This window comes from Solanum tuberosum, unplaced genomic scaffold, assembly GCF_000226075.1.
Source record: "Solanum tuberosum cultivar DM 1-3 516 R44 unplaced genomic scaffold, SolTub_3.0 scf00072, whole genome shotgun sequence".
In the NCBI taxonomy this organism is placed as follows: Eukaryota; Viridiplantae; Streptophyta; class Magnoliopsida; order Solanales; family Solanaceae; genus Solanum; species Solanum tuberosum.
Genome location: NW_006238999.1, coordinates 799,970 through 818,069, shown reverse-complemented (window position 1 = coordinate 818,069; position 18,100 = coordinate 799,970). Strand labels below are relative to the sequence as shown.

Here is an 18,100-nt window from a genome sequence, read left to right as displayed (position 1 = left end):
ATGTTTTGTATCCAAATTATGATGTATAACGAATGAATTTTTTTTTTTTTTAGTTTAGTAGCTGTTTTTTTTCTGTTTGAATGCATACAATAATTTGTATCCCATTAAGTTAATGTAACTAATCGATGATGAACTATATGTTGAATACAACAATATGTGAATACAAAAGTGAGATGAAAATACAAAGTTATAAATACAAAGTGAGATTGAATATAAAGTTGTGAATACAAAAAAAATTAAATACTCTCTTTATTTGAAATACAAAGTGACTTTGAAAGGTAAAATACAAACTAATGGATCATGAACTATATGTTGAATACAACAATATGTGAATACAAAAGTGAGATGAAAATACAAAGTTATAAATACAAAGTGAGATTGAATATAAAGTTGTGAATACAAAAAAAATTAAATACTCTCTTTATTTGAAATACAAAGTGACTTTGAAAGGTAAAGTAGGCACATAAAATACAAAACTTGTTGGTATACAATTAGGTTGAATACAAAACAAAAGAGAAATACAAGCTTGTTCACATATAAATTGAGATTGAAATCCAAAATGAATACCCAATAAAATACAAAATTGTTAGCATACAGCTAGGATGAATACAAATTAAGAAGGAAATACAAACATGTTGGTATATTAATTGAGATTGAAATACAATATAAAAAACAAAAAATGTAAAACTTGTTGATATATAGATAGAATGAATACACAAATAAACTGTTGATTCAGACATTGTAGACAGACAGATGCTTTCCCCAAATCTAAAACTCTAAAAGCAAATATAAATGTATTAAAAATCAAACAAAATAAACATATGAATGAATTTGTAGATTCTAATAAATCTAAAATATTAAAACGAAATCAGAAAAAATTTGTTTAATCGACTAAAAATCTAAAATACATAAATTTTACATGAATATGTAAACAAACTTGCATAAAAATCGAAAAAATTAACGAAAAATCCATAATAATGTACAATGCGAAATATAAATCATAAAACGGTGATATTGAAAACAAATCAAAAGAAATCTAAATAACTAATTGAAATACATAAATATTAGATGAATATTATGTAAACAAACTTGCATAAAAATAAAAAAAAATGACGGAAAATCCGTAATATGTACAATGCGAAGTGATATTGAAAACAAATCAAAAGAAATCAAAATAACTAATCAAAATGGATAATGGAAATTACCTTGCCAACCGAGAAATGTGCTTGAATTAATAAAGAGATTTCGTTTAACAATAAAGAAAATTTCTTGATGAGCAACAATTTAGCACCTTGAAGAAAGATAAACTTGAAACGTGAAAGGTGGGGAAGAAACGTGAAAGTTGGGGAAGAAACGTGAATGGTGATGAAAAAAGGCTAATGTTATTGGTTTAATTTGTTTTTTTTCACTTTAAACGGTTATTGATATATAATTTGGTCCAATATAGGACTCTTTCCATAAATAAAATTAATTTAAAATACTAAAATCTGAATACATATTATTTGTAAAAATATTGTCATTCTGCCATTTTAAATAAATATTTTAAAGTGTTGTTATTTTGACTAATTATGTTAGATATTATGACTTAATTGCTAATTTTCTCAATATTTTTTTATTATAGTATATTTATGTAAGTTTCCCTTGGTATTAGTATAAAGCCCATTTGAAGGTCCAACATATGAAAAGGCCCATATTCAACTTGGACTATATTTCCATTAAGTCCGAAGAACTCAAATCATTGAACAGCGAAAGCTCGAGAGATCGATCGAAAATGGCGCAAGTTCCGAATTTGGATAATGCTCCGATAAATCTGAAATCTATAAGGTACAATTACATATGCATAATAATGTACTTTAATGTTTATGGACAATTTTTATCTCCAATTTGATTCAAGTCTCTCAAAATTGACTTTACAGAGATCAATCGCAGAAAGAGCTGATTACGATTTTGAAAAACGTGAGTTTCATTCCTATTTTCCGAAAAAATTGCAGATTTTCTGCTGTTTTTTTGTAAATTTAACTGAAAAAATGTTAACTTTAATTGAATATTTGGTTGGAGTTGCAGATTCGAGGGAAAAAGTGTTTGGTGATTGATCCTAAGCTTGGTGGTTCACTCTCTCTTATTGTACAGAGCTCACTTCTCAAGGCAATTCTATCTCTCTATCTTTATAATGAATTATTCACTTTACTGAGTTTGAGTTGAAATTTTGAGTTTTTGCACTTCCTTTTTTTTTGGGTTATTGCAAATTTCTGTTGGGTTGAATATTTCCATTGTTTTTGAGTTTTTGAAAATTGAGAAATGAAATCTTTTTAAAAAAGGGAACTTTTTTTTTTGTTGGAGAACACCTCAAAATCAACACATTTTGCAAACTCAGTACAATGGTATAAGTAGTACTTTTATGAAAGTTTAGTACTCTGTCTGTCTCTAGAACAATGGTTGGTTAGATTAAAATCAAATATTAATTGTTGGAAAACAAAAGAATTCCAATAGTGTTTCCTAGTTTATTGAGTTAAAATTAATTTATTTAATTAATTTTTATGGTGGTGTCCGAGCCAACTTGCATGCCTCGACTAATCCACGGGTACATATTATCTCTCACTAGCACATGTACCTGGTAACTTTGCCTTACCAAAGCCTAGACGAGCGGAGATATATCTCCGTGCAGGCCGGCTCTGGTCTGGCCTTTCCATATCCTGCGCATAGCAGAATCTAAAGTGCACCGGCACTGCCCTTTGTGTTTTGGGTTATGATTAAGACAATGAATTGATGCTAGAGAAAGAACTGTTGTATGAATTGTAAAATTCTACACTTCACTAAGGAAAAGAGAAAAATGATTTTGCTGTGACATTGGGTGCAAAACATGTTGATTCCATGAACTGGCTTCTTTTTCACACTTTTTTCTTTTCGATGTTTTTCACGCCTATAAACAGGAGCATGGGGCTGAATTGCGGCATCTTAATGCGGAACCAGTTCAAACTGATTGCACGAAAGTAGTCTATCTAGTCCGAGCCCAGCTTGACTTGATGAAGTTCATTTGTTCACACATCCATAATGATATTTCTAAAGGGATTCAAAGGGAGTATTTTGTTTATTTTGTCCCTCGTCGTGCAGTTGTATGTGAGAAGGTTAGCCTTTTTGTTAACATCAAAGATAAACTTCTTATGGATTTAGTTTGGCATGCATTTCTCATTAACAATTGTATGCAATCCTGACAGATTCTCGAGGAAGAAAAAATTCATCACTTGTTGACTATAGGCGAGTATCCCCTTTATCTGATTCCACTGGATGAGGATGTATTATCCTTTGAACTTGATGTTGCTTACAAAGTACGTCTGTTTCTCACAGTTTGATCCAAAGAAAAGATTATGTACCTTTTTTAAAGATTAGCATATGTAAAAATAGTTCCATTTATATGACAGGAGCACCTAGTTGATGGTGACACTACCTCCCTGTGGCACATAGCAAAAGCTATCCACAAACTTGAGGTGCTTTTTATGTTTACTCAATAGAACTAACTACTATTTGAATAGAGGCTTCATTCTTTTTTTTTAGGAAAAGTAGGTTCAGCATTAATATTTTCTAACAGCTTTTTGGTTATTGAGAATGTAGTTTTCCTTTGGACTTATTCCAAATGTGAGGGCCAAAGGGAAAGCATCAGTTCGTGTGGCTGACATTTTAAATCGGATGCAGTCAGAAGAACCAGTGAACACATCTGAGGTAACTCAAAATCTTAAATCCACTAGAATAAACCATACTTCGAAAATATATGGGCACCATACATTGTCACAAATTAATATCAATTTGCTCTTTTACAGCAGATGGGTGTGCCTGAAATAAATACTATCATACTTTTGGACAGAGAGGTAGCACGCCTTCTTTCTTCCACTCAGCCCTTCCCCTCCTCCTCTCTCAGTATATTTCATATAATGTTGTTATAAAAAACATAAGATTGTTGTATGACCTCATGGGTTATTTGGTAAAGATGAGACGTAATTCTAGGATTATGTTGAAGGTTCATGCTAGTTTATCTGAACAAATTGTTATTGCTGCCCTTTCTAGAATAGGTAGTTGCCATTCTATTGTGTAAGATATGCGTGTGTGTGAGATAGAGAGTGTTTTGACAGAAAAACAAAGGTGAGAGAATATGCTGGAAAGATGAAGTTCATCTTATCATAATCTTTCAACTTGCTCTTTAATTGCCTCGTATTCAAACAGTTAATAGTTCCGCAGGTCTAATCTTGCTACTTGGTATTGTTTTATTCCTTGTATCTTTTCCATATGATCAATTAAGTTCTCTACTGCTTTGGTTTTATTTGTATTTCTTTATTCTTCATGGTTGTGGAAATACTATAGTTACTTGGTTTGGTTAGTGTGTCTTGAGTTGTGTGGAGCAATATTCTTGTTGTCTTTATATCCATTTGTCACTGTTGTTTAAAGACTTCCCTTGTATTGTGCAGGTGGATATGATCACTCCAATGTGTTCACAGTTAACATATGAAGGGCTGTTGGATGAGGTAAAACTGATATTCTTAGAATTGCTATGGATCTGTATTGTTAGAATTATGTCTAGGCAGCTGTTCATGGTTGTGTAATGTGTCTGCAGCTTCTAGAGCAATAAACAGACTATATATTCTGTGAATATTTTTAAAGCTGTCTCTAATAGGCTTCATGCAGTTTCTTGGTATCAATAATGGTGCTGTGGAACTAGATTCATCTATTATGGGTGTCCAGCAAGAAGGCAAGAAAATAAAGGTTCCCCTTAATTCAAGGTAAACTAGTTTAATTGTTATTTGGCCTCACAGGTTACAAGAGTGTTACTTTACCTTTTTCATCCTAAAGAAAAAAGAACATTATGCCTTTTGAGGATAATGATGAAATATTAATGATGTAAATTGGGGGTGTATAAAATTTACAACATCAACAACATACCCAGTTAATCCCACAAGTGGGGTGCATAAAATTTAGAGAAAAATAAATTCTTGTGTGATTTCTAGTGATATACTTCATGTTTCTTTTATGTGTGACATGATAATTCCCTCAATTATTATGCATGCAGTTTCTTCTGTTATAAGGTATCCTCTCATATACACTGCAGGTCTTTGTATGCCCATCAATATAGTCAGATGTGACCACTGGGGAAATATACTACTGTCTTTTCTCTTTTTAAAACAAAGAGAGTGTTCTTATTTTAACCTTCTCTCAGCGTCTTAAATATTTTATTTCTCTGTTCTGAACTTTTAATTCTTCGCCTTTGTAGTGACAAATTGTTCAAAGAGATACGGGATCAGAACTTTGAAGTTGTTGTCCAGGTTGATTTATTTTCTCTCCATTTTTTTAACAACAAAGTCTAGGCAACTTCAGCATACATATCAATCTATCATGTCCTATCATAAGATTCAGTTGCTCATCTTCTTTCCTTAGTCTTCTGTTTCTTTAATTGTCATTTGCAGTGCGATTGCAGGTTCTACGTCAAAAAGCAACTTCCATGAAGCAAGATTACACAGAAATGCAGACCACGGTTAGTCAATAATCGTAGATGTGCATGCCTTAGCTTTGCTAGTTCAATAATTGACTTCTGTGTTACGTTTTATATTATATGCAGAACCAAACAGTCTCCGAATTGAAGGATTTTGTCAAAAAGCTTAACTCATTGCCGGAAATGACAGTAAGAGTTATTTCTAATGTTTGATTCTACAATGATCATAATGGTATTAACAATGTTATAACATTATTGGTTTTCTGTTCCAGAGACACATAAATCTTGGTCAGCATTTAACTACGTTTACATCCAAACCTTCATTCCTTGCCCGACTTGATATGGAGCAAACTCTTGTCGAGGCTGAAAGCTATGATATGTGAGTAAAATGAAACTTTTCATTCTAATGATTGATGACTTTGGTAGTTTTAGACCATCTCCACCTTTCAGCTCTCTCTTAAATATTCAACGGTACTCAGAAGTCTCTGTTGCACCAAGTGTTTGGCTTCAAATGTTGGAGAACTGTAAATGCAAGTCCAGTTTTTGTTGGCAAGAAAACCCTTTGCATGCATGATATGATGCCATGTAGTAGTTTATTGTGTGTTTGTGAGCAAGGGTGTGCTCCATTACTCCTTTCTCCTTTTTGTCTTTTTATTATGTGGTAAAAGAAACATGATTATTATTCAATCAGTAGGCAAACAAGCATATACAGCTGCAGATCACTCTTGGCTAGTCCACATCAAACCAACCTAGAGAGAAAATGATAATTCTTCTCAACAAATGCTACTCTCAGTACAGAAAATAACCACGTAGAGAAAAATGCCTGCAATACCATCAACTCATGTCTTGCACTTAAATCAACAGCTTTCTTGCCATTTGCAGAATTCATGAGAAATAATATTGTTACTATTAAATTCCTTGAAAGTTTAATTTTATCGTCTCCTTGCTTTTCAAGTAATGGTTGTCCATTGGAGGAAAGGATGATCAGAAAAAAGTGATATATATGGGCTGGAAGTGCAAGAGAGGGGAGGGGGTCTAAGGGTAGGAAGGGGTCTGGCTTTACCCTTTTCCTTTTCTTCTGAGGTGAATGTTTTCATGTTCTATTTGCTTACTCTTTCCTCACTGAGTAAATGCAGATGCTTTGAGTACATTGAGGAGATGATCCATAAGCAGGAACCACTTATTAATGTTCTACGTCTTCTCATCTTGTTCTCAATAACAAATTCAGGGTTGCCCAAGAAGAATTTTGACTATTTGAGGCAAGTATAGCTGTTTTATTTATCTTGACATGGCTTCCATGCTTGGAGTATCACCACATGAACCTCTAAATGACATATTGAACTTCTGCACTTTTTGTTAGACGAGAACTGCTTCACAGCTATGGCTTTGAGCATATAGCAACCTTGAATAATTTGGAGAAGTCTGGATTACTTAAAAAACAGGTTCATTCATGGGATTTCATCAAAGATTTTGCTATATTAAATCAGTGAAATTTGTCTGCACTATTCTCTCTACTAACTTTCTTCACAATTGCAGGAGACTAAAAGCAACTGGATAACAATTAAACGTGCTCTGCGGCTTGTAGTGGAGGATACTGATACTGCTAAGTATGATATTATTTTGAGCTTGATAAAAGATGTTCTCTCTTTCCTCTCTTGAAACTTGAAGAATATGGCCATGGATTTAAAAAGGGTTCTTGCACAGCTGTCATTATGATCATTGCCTCACCATTGCAATCATTTTTAACATTTACTTTGATCTCTGATAAATACAGTCCCAACGATATCTCCTACGTCTTCTCTGGGTATGCACCTCTCAGTATTCGCCTGGTTCAACATGCAATTCGATCTGGGTGGTGAGTCCTTTTTGTAAGAGATTCTGTGTTATGTTACCCGTCTTAATATACCTAATTCGAATAAATTGTGGTTTTCTATGAATCTGGCTACTTTAATGATTTTGACAAGATTCCTTGTGATTCACCGGAAGAAGATACTTCTATTTTATATAACCCTAGAGTTGGCCTCCATTTCATTGAAAAGTAGTCATGAATTAAGCCTTTGCAAGAAAAGTATAGTTATTCCTCTTTTTGCAGTTAGAAATTTTACCACTGTTCCATTAATTGATTTCCTTCCTCCACGGACCACTACATGGGTGTCTACTCCTCAATCTCAGCACATGTCATTTGGAGCAGAGTGACATATTTCTTTATTACAGTCCACTATTTATGACGTCTGTAAAACTTTATATGCAGGAGACCTATTGAAGAAATATTGAAGTTGCTGCCGGGTCCACACTCAGATATTAAGAGGGTAAACTTTTAACTTTCTGTTTATGTTTTGTTCTTCACATGGATTTTTCCATTTTTGTTTATCATCTTATGATGGCATACAACTCTTAATCTGTTATTTTTGCTTGTATCTCTGCAGGGTGGATTTTCCAGTAGTCCGTCACTGGACTCATTAAACGGGTCTTTGCATAACTCAGACAAGTATGTACCAAAAGAACATCCACTAACTGGCCTTGTAACAATTCTTGGCCTATAAAACAGTCGAAAGAAAGTAAATGTAGTTTTTAGATGCATGCCATCATTACTTAAATCAGAAAAGCTACTAAATGGAGAAAAGTCTGTTTGGTTGTGAACTTGAGGTGATATTGATAAGACGATTATTTGAATGATTTGTCTAATTGGATGAGATTGAAGCGAGGTAACTGATGGTGGACTTGGGTAGTGTGATGAGACCCAAAAAAGAAATTAAGTTAGAGGGACACCCAGTGGCCAGCGATGGCTGCTCTATATCATTATGCTGTTGAAACTACTAGTTCTCCCTAACCCTTATGTCTCCTTTAAGCTGTTATTGTTTTGTTGCACCTTATTATTCTATTCTGTCTTTGCTCTTCGCATTTGAAAAGTTGCTGGACCTTATATTTGTCATGATGCTAATTTATGCAAGCGTAAAGCTTAAAATTTCTTTTATCATCTCTTGGAAGTTCAAAAACTTTCTAATACCATTGATGATATCCCAGAGTTGTTGATGGAAGGCGTTCTTTGGTTCTTGTCGTTTTCATTGGTGGCGTGACATCTGCAGAGATCTCTGCTCTTCGCTTCCTGAGCGCCCAGGTCAGTCTACTAAACCTTAATCGTGTAAATTTCCCAGCTCTCGTTGGAAACACGCTATGGAAAAGGAACCCAAAAGAAAACTTACACTGTTATACTGTTACAGGAAGGGATGGCATATGACATAATTGTAGCAACTACAAAAATTGTCAATGGAAGCACATTGACAGAAACATTTGTGGAGAAATTGGGATGATTTGCTAAGACTTGTTTGATCGATTATCACTGGGAAATCTCAGCTGCTTGCGCGATAGGAACCCATAGTTTTCAGTGCTGCATTTTTATATACATGTGAGAAGATCGAGTAGACTTATCGTTCCTAAGATATTCCTCTCGTGGCCATTTGTCAACATCATTTCTGCACGGATTTGTAACGAACACAACTATGTTATCTTTATTAAGGTTTTGGCTAAGAACGCCCTGTGTGCTTCAAGTTGTAGCAAGATTGAAGTGTGATCAGTTTGTTATCTAAATTATGTTTGGTTCTTTTGAGCAATTTAAGGGAACATGCAGCCTATATTTTGTTAGTTTTTTTCTTTTTTCGTATCCCACACAGACCCATTGGGACCTGACTAAATATGGATTCGTATTGGGAAATCCAACATTAGAAGGCAAAGTGCTCTAACAAAGGCGATTTTGTAACCATGGGACTTGAATCTGAGATTGTGTTGGGTTTGTATGTGAAGAGAAACTAGTGGTATACAACCACAAATCCAATATTCCTTTTACGTAAACAATTCTCATTTACATCACGATTTTAGCTTCACTCATTCCTCTTTATTGAACATAATGATGCAAATCGAACTAATTGTATACTCGTATATAGTATACAAAATTACACAAATCAATCCCAAAAATGCTACTAGTAACTACACACTTCACACATCATAACATCATTAATATATCACCCCTCTAATCTAAGATGGTGAACCCCTCAGCAACAATTTTTCTGAAACCTTCGAATGGGGATTTTTATGTCTGAATCCTTTTGCAGCTCACATCTGCAACAAGATGGCGAATATGAGGCGCGTACCACTTCACTCTCTCGACATGTTCTACTGTTACGTCCCAATTGTGACCTGATAACAGAAAAAACGTTCGATTAGCTAACTAATTTTCCCGTCCAAGTTACTAGCCATGGTCGAGCAGCAAGAATGTAAGGTAGTCAGTCATGTTGTTATAAGGTTGGAAAATTATACCTTCGGATCTAGCGATTTCTTGGATTGACTGGGAAACATATTTTGTCCAGACATTTTCTTCGGAATCTTTGACATTGCCATGGATGTGCAATATACCACCCTCATCTCTGCGATTCACATATTACATTAGAGATTAAATCGACAAGAGACTAGCCCTTCAAGGAAGCTAATGCAAATAAAAGTAATGTGTGTTATGACAGAATGCTGAAACAGCCTCTCTACTATCTTCACGAGGTAGGGGTAAGGTCTGTGTACATCTTACCCTCCCAATACCCCACTTGTGGGATTACACTCGTATGTTTTTGCTATGACAGAATATCTCAGGTATTACATTCAACAAACAATTTCTCAAAATTCCCTAAGTTTTGTTCAATTTACAAAGAGAGAATTTAAGAACTAAACAAGAAATAGAGGATTTGACATGAATTTCTCTTGTTTTTTCTCATTTGTCGATAGCAAAACGAGAGACGAGAATAGCTAAATAAAAGAGAGACACCACACTGTATTTCCACTCCCAAAGGTCTTAATCTTCTCTATGAATCGATTTATTAGCATATTGATATAATTTTCAAGATAAACATACCTCAATGCTCTGACAGCAGTAATCCAACTACCCTCGCTTGTAGGAATGAGACCGAGACACACTCTATCAGCTACACCCTGCAAGTGAACAAATATTCAGTTCAGAAGTATTAACGCAACATAATAATAAGCCATTCAAAGGATGGAACACAAGAATCAAACTAAACGAGCGAAATCAACTGTCAAGACAAGCTAGTTGATTAGTCATGATGAGACACGAATGAATAAAAAATATTTACAAGATAAGAAAGTAGAAGGAATTGGCAATAATCGAAGTTGCATACTTTTGGCGCTGTAATTCGATTATCTCCTTCGAGTAAGACACAGCGGTCAGCAACAAGATTAGCTTCAAGATTATGACGAAGTGCCTCAACTGCGTGGGGATTCCATTCACAAGCATACACAAGCTTGGCTTTGGCCCTAAGAAAGTACATAGCACACACTGTAAATCTCTGATATGCTAGTAAGAAAAGAACAAAGGTAAGATTAGCTACTCAAGAATTTTAGGCATTAAGACCAAGCAATGAATTGCTTCAAGACGATAACATATTAACTTCCTCGTGCAAAAGCAAAATCTCCTTGAGATGTGAAAAATGAAGTTTTAAGAAGTTACAAAATTAACACCAATCAAGTATCAAACTCTTTTGGTCCTCGAGGTTTATACGAAAGGCAGAGATTGAAATGGTTTTTACTTTTTACACAAAGGGGGTGAAAAAGGAGATAGAAGCAAAAATCAAAATTGATAATGCATCATTCACAAAATAACAGCACGGTGATTCTAAAACAAAAGGTATCACCTCACTAGGAAGGGCAGCACAAAATATCCAATGCCAGCAAATAAATCTACTATAACTTCGTCTTTGCAGTCAAAGTGGCCCATCCGAAGCTTCTCAGAGAGATTACCCCATGAAAACATGCACTTAGTAGCATCAAAAGAATAAAGAATTCCATTTTCTCGGTGGTTGACCCAACCATTATCTCCAACAAGAATCTCTAAAGTACTGTCCCGTGTACCAGTTGGTGCAACTCGCCCCTACAATGATTATAACACACTATTAACACATAGGCAACAAAATCAATCAAGTAGAAGTGCAATGAAAATTTTTAGAACTTAGGAGAAGCAAGTAGACCTTCTGTTGGTGCCTCAACTACTACCTAGAATAGCAGTTCTTCAGGAGCAAGAAACATTATATGACACCACTAACACTTCAAGAATCTGGGGTGGGAGTGGGGGTGGGGCTATTCACTGTGCTATAGAAGTTCTGGAAGAAGACTAGATATATTTAACATGCTACTCCCTCAATTACAAGTTCAATATCATAAAAAAAAAAAAAATTAAGTTTGTTGAAATCATAAATTGACGAGATTTCTCATATTACCCAATAATAAGAGAAAAGCAACATCACACGTTTATACCAACTTGTCATCGTTGTTGAATTGTGAAATCAACTCATCTAAAAGCTAAACTATTAGAGATAACACTTTTATTTACTTAATTTTGTCTTCAACACATCTCCCTACGTGCGGAGTTAATTCTTTTTCATGAACCAATCAAACAGATTTGATGATGAATTGGGGTGAAACTTGAATAAAAGACTTTTGCATGCTACAGTACCAAGTTAAATTGTGCAACTAAGTCATCAAAGAAACCTTACATCCTCCAGTTATCTTCTCCCCCACACCCCCTCCCCACCCCACATCCACATCCCCATCCCCACAAAAAGAAAAGAAAAAAAAGGAACTCCTTTTGGTTTCTCATCTAGAAGTAAGCAAAAAGAGGCCTTCAGAATCAGCTTAAAATTGAAATTTCTCGCATCGAGTTCATGGACAAGAAGAATAACTTGAACAAGGTCAATGGGAAACAAACTTCTCAAACTTCAAAAAGGCTGTTTCTCAAAAGTTTAAAAAAACAGATAAAAGAAAAAGTGTTCACTACATCCAATTACATTAAGCACTTGAGCAATAATGGAATTACGACTAATAAATGACATCCAATAGGAATTCCAACAAGGTGTTGGATCATATCTTGCATAAATAATTAAGCATGCATAAATATTGCGAGTACAGTAGCCATAGTATTTTTAGCAAGATAAGTAAAAGAAAGTGCATAATTGGGTTTACCAAAAGATATGAATACTTTTGTCTAAAATGCACAGTAACTAAAAGCATGCACTATAATACTTCAAAGTTCTAACCATAATTAAGTAATAAATTATCACTAACTTACTTGTCGAGCAAGGCGAATAGCCCCCAGGGATTTTGCGATGATAAACCAAAGCTCTTGTCCAATCAAGTCCCATGCTGAATCCTTGAAGGATGTTAAAGGAAGCACAACAATATCACCAAGTCGTTCCCATCTGATGAGAGGAAGTATTTTAACTTGTCACCTTATGTTGAATACTTAGGAAATAACAATTAGTTAATCATTCTCAGATAAAAGAAGTGAAAGAAAACATAAAATGAGACCTCGAAGGTAACTCCTCTAGAAGTTGCAATGGCAGACCTCGGTCACTTAGCAAAGAGCCTACAGCTTCCTTCATCACTTTGAATGGAGAATGTGAAGCTTTTTTAACTTTGACGATTTCATCAGCTAGTATAGTTGCTCCACATTCAATCAGAATGTTCAAGGCTATCATGCAGGTATCTTTCTCTGATTGACAAACAGATTCAGAAAGACCTCCCAGGTTATTTCTCTGGTTGAATAACGCCCGGAAATTTTCTGTAACAGGGAAACAAATATCCTTTCCATCTTCCTGCGAATGAGCTTTTCTCCCGAGATCTAACCATCCGAATTTTTTCAACATATCCTTGGCCATTTTCGCATCTTTCTTTTTGAGCCGAAGAACCCAATGGGAAGCGACCATCTGACTTCTAGCAGTTCCAGAATCTACACCCTCTGAATTCTGATGAAAGCTTCCATTTGTTACTGGTTCCACTGCATTCTGTGGGGAACAAAAGGAAACGTTCATTTCTCCCATTGTTTTTTCTTCTTGACAAATGGCATGCATATTTTCTTCATGTAAATGCACGGAACTTTCTATTAGTGATATCAAAGGTAACAGATTTATTTTCACTGGTTCACTGAACTTTGTTCCAAATGCATAACAGGCTGCCCCACCACCAATCATTATTAGGTCAGTATCAACAATATTTGCTGTACAACGAACAAACAGGCCTTCACCAATAGAACTGATGGAAATATGCTTCCACCAATGAGATTCCAGATTGAGTAATGATAATCTCTGATTATGTTGACTAACAGGACAGCCCCCAATTATCCCGAGATATTTCTTATAAATAAACATAGAATGGGAAAATTTTGCTGATGGTGGTCTTCCAATCATCTTTTCCTTCTTCCATATACATGTTTTCACGTCAAAACTATGCAGGTCCCCTAGAGCCTTCTGCCCATCATATCCCCCAAATACAAATATTTGAGTCCCATATGCTGCCATTGAATGAGAATGGCGTGCACATGGCAAATCCCCTTGAACTTGTACTTCGCTCCATTCAATGTTTTGAGTGTCGAACACATACAGAGATGAGAATATCATATCACTGTGTATTCCCCCAAATACATAAATTTTTGAACCTACAGCAGCTGCAGCATGTCTATGCCTGTACTGCACAACAGTAACTACCACATTAGGGTGTGAGGTTAAAAAACAAATTATACATAAGAGATTCTAACACAAATATATAAAGAGTACGCAACTCTCAAAGATAATATTTCTGCTGAAGAAGACACCAGAATATAAATTATGACCTAAATATGGCCAAAAATATCAGATGATTAAATGCTATAAATTCTTGCCACTGAATGAAGGAGTCTACAAAACAAAATAAGTTGGTACAAACTAGCGAACCACATTCACCCAACAAGGTATAGGAAATATATATATATATATATATATATATATAGCAGATTAGCAGAAACACTTCACATAGTAGCCATTGAAGCAAAGATGACACAAACAGCACCTTGGGAGGAATGGAGTGCCCGAACACTCTAACAGCCTCCAATCACTCTTTGTCACGTTGAAAACCCACACATCATTCAGAATATTTGAAGGGTCAGCTCTTCCTCCAATCACATACATTGAATCTCCAATCATGGATGATGTATGGCCCACGCGTGGACAAGGGGCATCCAGAACATCAAGCACCTCCATCCTTCCACATTCTAGAGCAAGAAGCAATAGATCATGTCTTCGTGCATGCCTTCCCATTCCTCCAAAGCCACCAAATATGAGAAGCTTCTTTTTATCTACATCATCCATGGTAGAAGCAGAGTGACCCCAGAGAAATAGCCTTTCAATTGATTCACCAGAAATCACCAATTTAACAGTGTGTAGGTTGATATCAGGGGCTACTTCTGATCCTGTCAATTAATTAAATATTAGGACTTGTTGTCACATTCAAGGGAATGTATCCTGCAATTGAACATACACTAGCGGTCAGAGTACTACCACGCTTATGCAATTGAAGCAATTAACCAAAGCTGTATGGGTATATAAATAATACATTCAAATTTTAAAGGCAATGAAACAAAGAGAATATAGGAGTCGCGATGCTGAAACATGGCATATGTCAGGTGGACTCAATTATGGGTATATATCCAATGAGTGTGTGCAAGTGTTTAGTAGGGCTATATGCAGTTTTTTTTGCTTAATTTCATTATTTTGAAGAATCCACATTAAATACTCATACGAGTCACAACTTTTCAACACGAGCACATTAAGGCAAATGAAGTACCTATATATTGCGATGGAAGGTGGCTGCTACAGCCACAATAAGATTTAACTCAAATTGTACTAGGAGGAAGTTCTGCACTCTCCTTCAATTATAACATCTTGACGGATCAATAAGATGAAATCAAACACAAAATCACAAGTATGATCAGTTTACACTCTATGAAGCGCTAAAAACACAGGAAACAGCAACATTATGTGATCCATGTCTTGTAGAAACAGCAAAAAAACTCCTATCCATAAACTACAGAAGCAAAATTGGTCTGATATCTGATGTGGAATCAATTAGTCTGAGTTGAGAACAATTACCGGAACAAGAATCATCAAAGTCTCTCCTTTTAGCATTTCCATTCCCACTAACACCATTAACCAAAGAATTTTCCAACAAATCAGAATCATCACAGTCCACTTCTCCACTACTAATCTGTGAACCCAAAAACCCATTTTTCAACAATACATCAAGAAAATTATCAGTTCTTTTTCTATTAACCTCCATCTTCTCATTTGCTAACTCAACAAGATACTTTACATACTCAGGAGACACCATTATCTTCTCGGTATCCCCTAATGGCACTTCCAATCGTATCGAACATCGTATAGCAATAATCACTCTTTTATTAACACTAGTAATACCACTCTCCCTAAACCCCGACGAAATAGCTAAAGAAACCAAAAATTGAGCTGCCTCAATATCCTTACACTCCACTGCAATAATCAAAGGTTCAAATCTGAACACAAGGCTATGTAAATCAGCAACCTCAGTAACATTTTTTACTGGTTGAGTTGATTTTGATGGGAAAAGATGCGATAAAATCAAATGGAGTTCAATTGGGTCGTGAGAAATGAAGACCCATTTGCCTCCTTTAGCTTTTTTCTTGGTGGGGTTGGTTATGGGGATGATAGGTTGTGAAAGAATGGAGATACGGCCAGAACAAGAACTGGTAGTGAAATATGAAGCATGTGAGTTAAGAGTGTTGAGTAAAGGGATAATTGGTGCGTCTATGTTGCCTTTTGGTGATTTATCTGGTTCTGGTGAATTCATGGAAGATAAAGTTGCTAACTTTCTCCTCTCAAACTCCATTGATACTGATTCTTGTTCTTTGCTCAGCTGCAGAATTAGGGTTTAAGCAATAGAGAAGATGATGATTTGGGGTTTAGGGTTTATTTTAATTTCGGACTTGAATGAGTTCGGGCTTTGGGCCTGGCCCATACATATATTTAATTTGGGCCTCAATATGACTTAAAGGAAGGACACTCAAATATCGTCTACTGACTACTTTTCGGTCTCATCTTTGATTAATAGTCATTGTCATGAAATTTCGAATTGCAGATGATATATATGTTTATTGTTCATATGGTCATTGATAGCTCACAAGATAGTATATTGATTGCTTTTTTGTTATGTCTTTAGAGATCGATCTAAGATGATTGGAATGCTTTATTTCAAGTACTTAGAGGAGAGGGTATGAGGTTCAAGGCATTTACGAACAAAAGAGAGCGAGAGAAGAATAAAAGAGAGCTTGGTTGCACGTGTGTACATAGCAAATCATGACTTTGAGTTTGCAATCGTGAGGGATGTTGAAGACAACTGACTTGTTGACCATCACCTTACCTCATAGGATCAACAACTACATGTGATGTTTCGAAAATAGAAATATGTGACTTAGTAAATTAAATTAGAATCCATTGTGGGGTGCAATTAGGGAATACCTATCAACTAGTTCGAAAAGTTCTTTCATTTAGTAATGGAAGTCATCTGTTGTCACTTTCTGAAGGTATAGTTGAGAGGCTTAGCATGATGCATTTCGAGATGTCAGCTTTGTGATCGCGAGAAAGCTTTTGAATCACCAAGGGTGCAATCACAATGCTAGTTCCACGATCGTAAGTGACTCTTTTAATGTTAAACTTGGAGGTAAAGCAAGCTTTTGAGAGAAATTACTAATTTATATTGAGAGTGTCTTATAGTATTGGTGTTTTTTTTAATTCCACAAATTGGAGGTATTTGGTGTCTTTTGACCACTTGAATTTTATGTTGATTCAATTTATGTTTAAAGGCAATGGAAATCAAATTCCTATGCATATTAAGTGTTAAAATTGTATATGTGCAAAATATATATTTCACATTTATCGATTTGATATAAATACGTGAACGAATAAATTTTTATCTTGCATTTGAGTTATTAGATGCTCATAGCACTCTTCTCCCATTTTCTTTATAACTTGCATTTTTATCTTTCAAATTTTATCACTCCATGCACTTCACAAATAATTAATGAAAAATGAATAAAAGTAAAAATATGGAAAATATTGAAGAATAAACAGACGAAAAGAAAAAGGCACAAATATGATGATTATATATAATTATGTTTAGTGTTTCATATTCAGTTATTCACTATGGAGTTCGACTAATTTAATTAGATTTATGTTGAAAGAGTAAATTAAATACTTTCTATCGAAGCGATCTCATTCCCAAGTCTCAAACTCGAATAAATATTGCACTCCTCCGTAACTACACCTAATTAAACATGAACTATTAGCATGGCCAGCTTTACCAACCATCGTACTATCATAGGATGATCAATTTTTTGAAATTATTGTCAATATAATTGAATGATTCTATCCGAAGAATCTGGCGGACGTAGCCCTAAAGTAGGAGGGTCAAGTCATGACCTTGGTAACCTCGAAAAAAAATATGTATATATGCCTATATATTTAAATATGAGGTATATATTTTAATGGACATTCTTTATTCATAAAGATCGGATAGCTTCATTGATACATAGTGCATTTTGGTTCGATTTCCCCTCCAAAATCCGCACACAAAACTCACGACATTTTCATAGCCACAGACTAGTAATATCTCTCTTACTTCAAATCTTGAGTCAGCCTCGACAACATTATTATACTTGATTTTTTTGTCATGCAAAATCTAGGCAAACAAAACGATAGAATTGATAAAAAAAAAAAAAAAAAAAAA

General features: G+C 35.0%; 2 protein-coding genes across 3 annotated transcripts; one reads left to right on the top strand and one right to left on the bottom strand.

Annotated features, from left to right (window-relative positions):
• Positions 1-1,713: 1,713 nt before the first annotated feature.
• LOC102599355 (vacuolar protein-sorting-associated protein 33 homolog) lies at positions 1,714-9,118 on the top strand. Of its 2 annotated transcripts, none has more exons than XM_006345775.2 (22): positions 1,714-1,824; positions 1,917-1,956; positions 2,065-2,145; positions 2,931-3,125; positions 3,216-3,326; positions 3,420-3,485; positions 3,610-3,717; positions 3,819-3,863; positions 4,458-4,514; positions 4,675-4,769; positions 5,258-5,309; positions 5,462-5,518; positions 5,603-5,665; positions 5,749-5,855; positions 6,613-6,735; positions 6,837-6,918; positions 7,013-7,083; positions 7,251-7,331; positions 7,728-7,785; positions 7,903-7,964; positions 8,501-8,594; positions 8,698-9,118. In XM_006345775.2, exons 1-22 carry the CDS (start codon positions 1,772-1,774, stop codon positions 8,785-8,787), a joined length of 1,791 nt encoding a protein of 596 aa, XP_006345837.1. In that variant the 5' UTR covers positions 1,714-1,771; the 3' UTR covers positions 8,788-9,118. The 2 variants fall into 2 exon arrangements, with proteins under 2 accessions (XP_006345837.1, XP_006345836.1); XM_006345774.2 differs by having other exon boundaries at positions 3,816-3,863.
• A 136-nt stretch (positions 9,119-9,254) lies between these two features.
• Positions 9,255-16,282, bottom strand: LOC102599033 (tRNA wybutosine-synthesizing protein 2/3/4). The gene is made up of 9 exons (XM_006345773.2): positions 15,433-16,282; positions 14,354-14,753; positions 12,839-13,990; positions 12,600-12,729; positions 11,170-11,405; positions 10,657-10,792; positions 10,374-10,450; positions 9,791-9,897; positions 9,255-9,670 (listed from the first exon to the last, which is right to left on the bottom strand). Exons 1-9 carry the CDS (start codon positions 16,202-16,204, stop codon positions 9,564-9,566), a joined length of 3,117 nt encoding a protein of 1,038 aa, XP_006345835.1. The 5' UTR covers positions 16,205-16,282; the 3' UTR covers positions 9,255-9,563.
• Between the last annotated feature and the right edge of the window lie 1,818 nt (positions 16,283-18,100).

What these genes read in the sequence shown, in the direction of transcription:
- LOC102599355 (XM_006345774.2), top strand. Translation starts at nt 1,772, where the DNA reads ATGGCGCAAGTTCCGAATTTGGATAATGCTCCGATAAATCTGAAATCT. An exon ending in TGATTACGATTTTGAAAAAC is followed by an intron (nt 1,957 to 2,064) that starts GTGAGTTTCATT and finishes TTGGAGTTGCAG; the next exon opens with ATTCGAGGGAAAAAGTGTTT. An exon ending in TCATACTTTTGGACAGAGAG is followed by an intron (nt 3,864 to 4,457) that starts GTAGCACGCCTT and finishes TGTATTGTGCAG; the next exon opens with GTGGATATGATCACTCCAAT.
- LOC102599033 (XM_006345773.2), bottom strand. Translation starts at nt 16,204, where the DNA reads ATGGAGTTTGAGAGGAGAAAGTTAGCAACTTTATCTTCCATGAATTCA. An exon ending in CTATTCGCCTTGCTCGACAA is followed by an intron (nt 11,406 to 12,599) that starts GTAAGTTAGTGA and finishes TAATCATTGTAG; the next exon opens with GGGCGAGTTGCACCAACTGG. An exon ending in ATCGAATTACAGCGCCAAAA is followed by an intron (nt 10,451 to 10,656) that starts GTATGCAACTTC and finishes GTTCACTTGCAG; the next exon opens with GGTGTAGCTGATAGAGTGTG.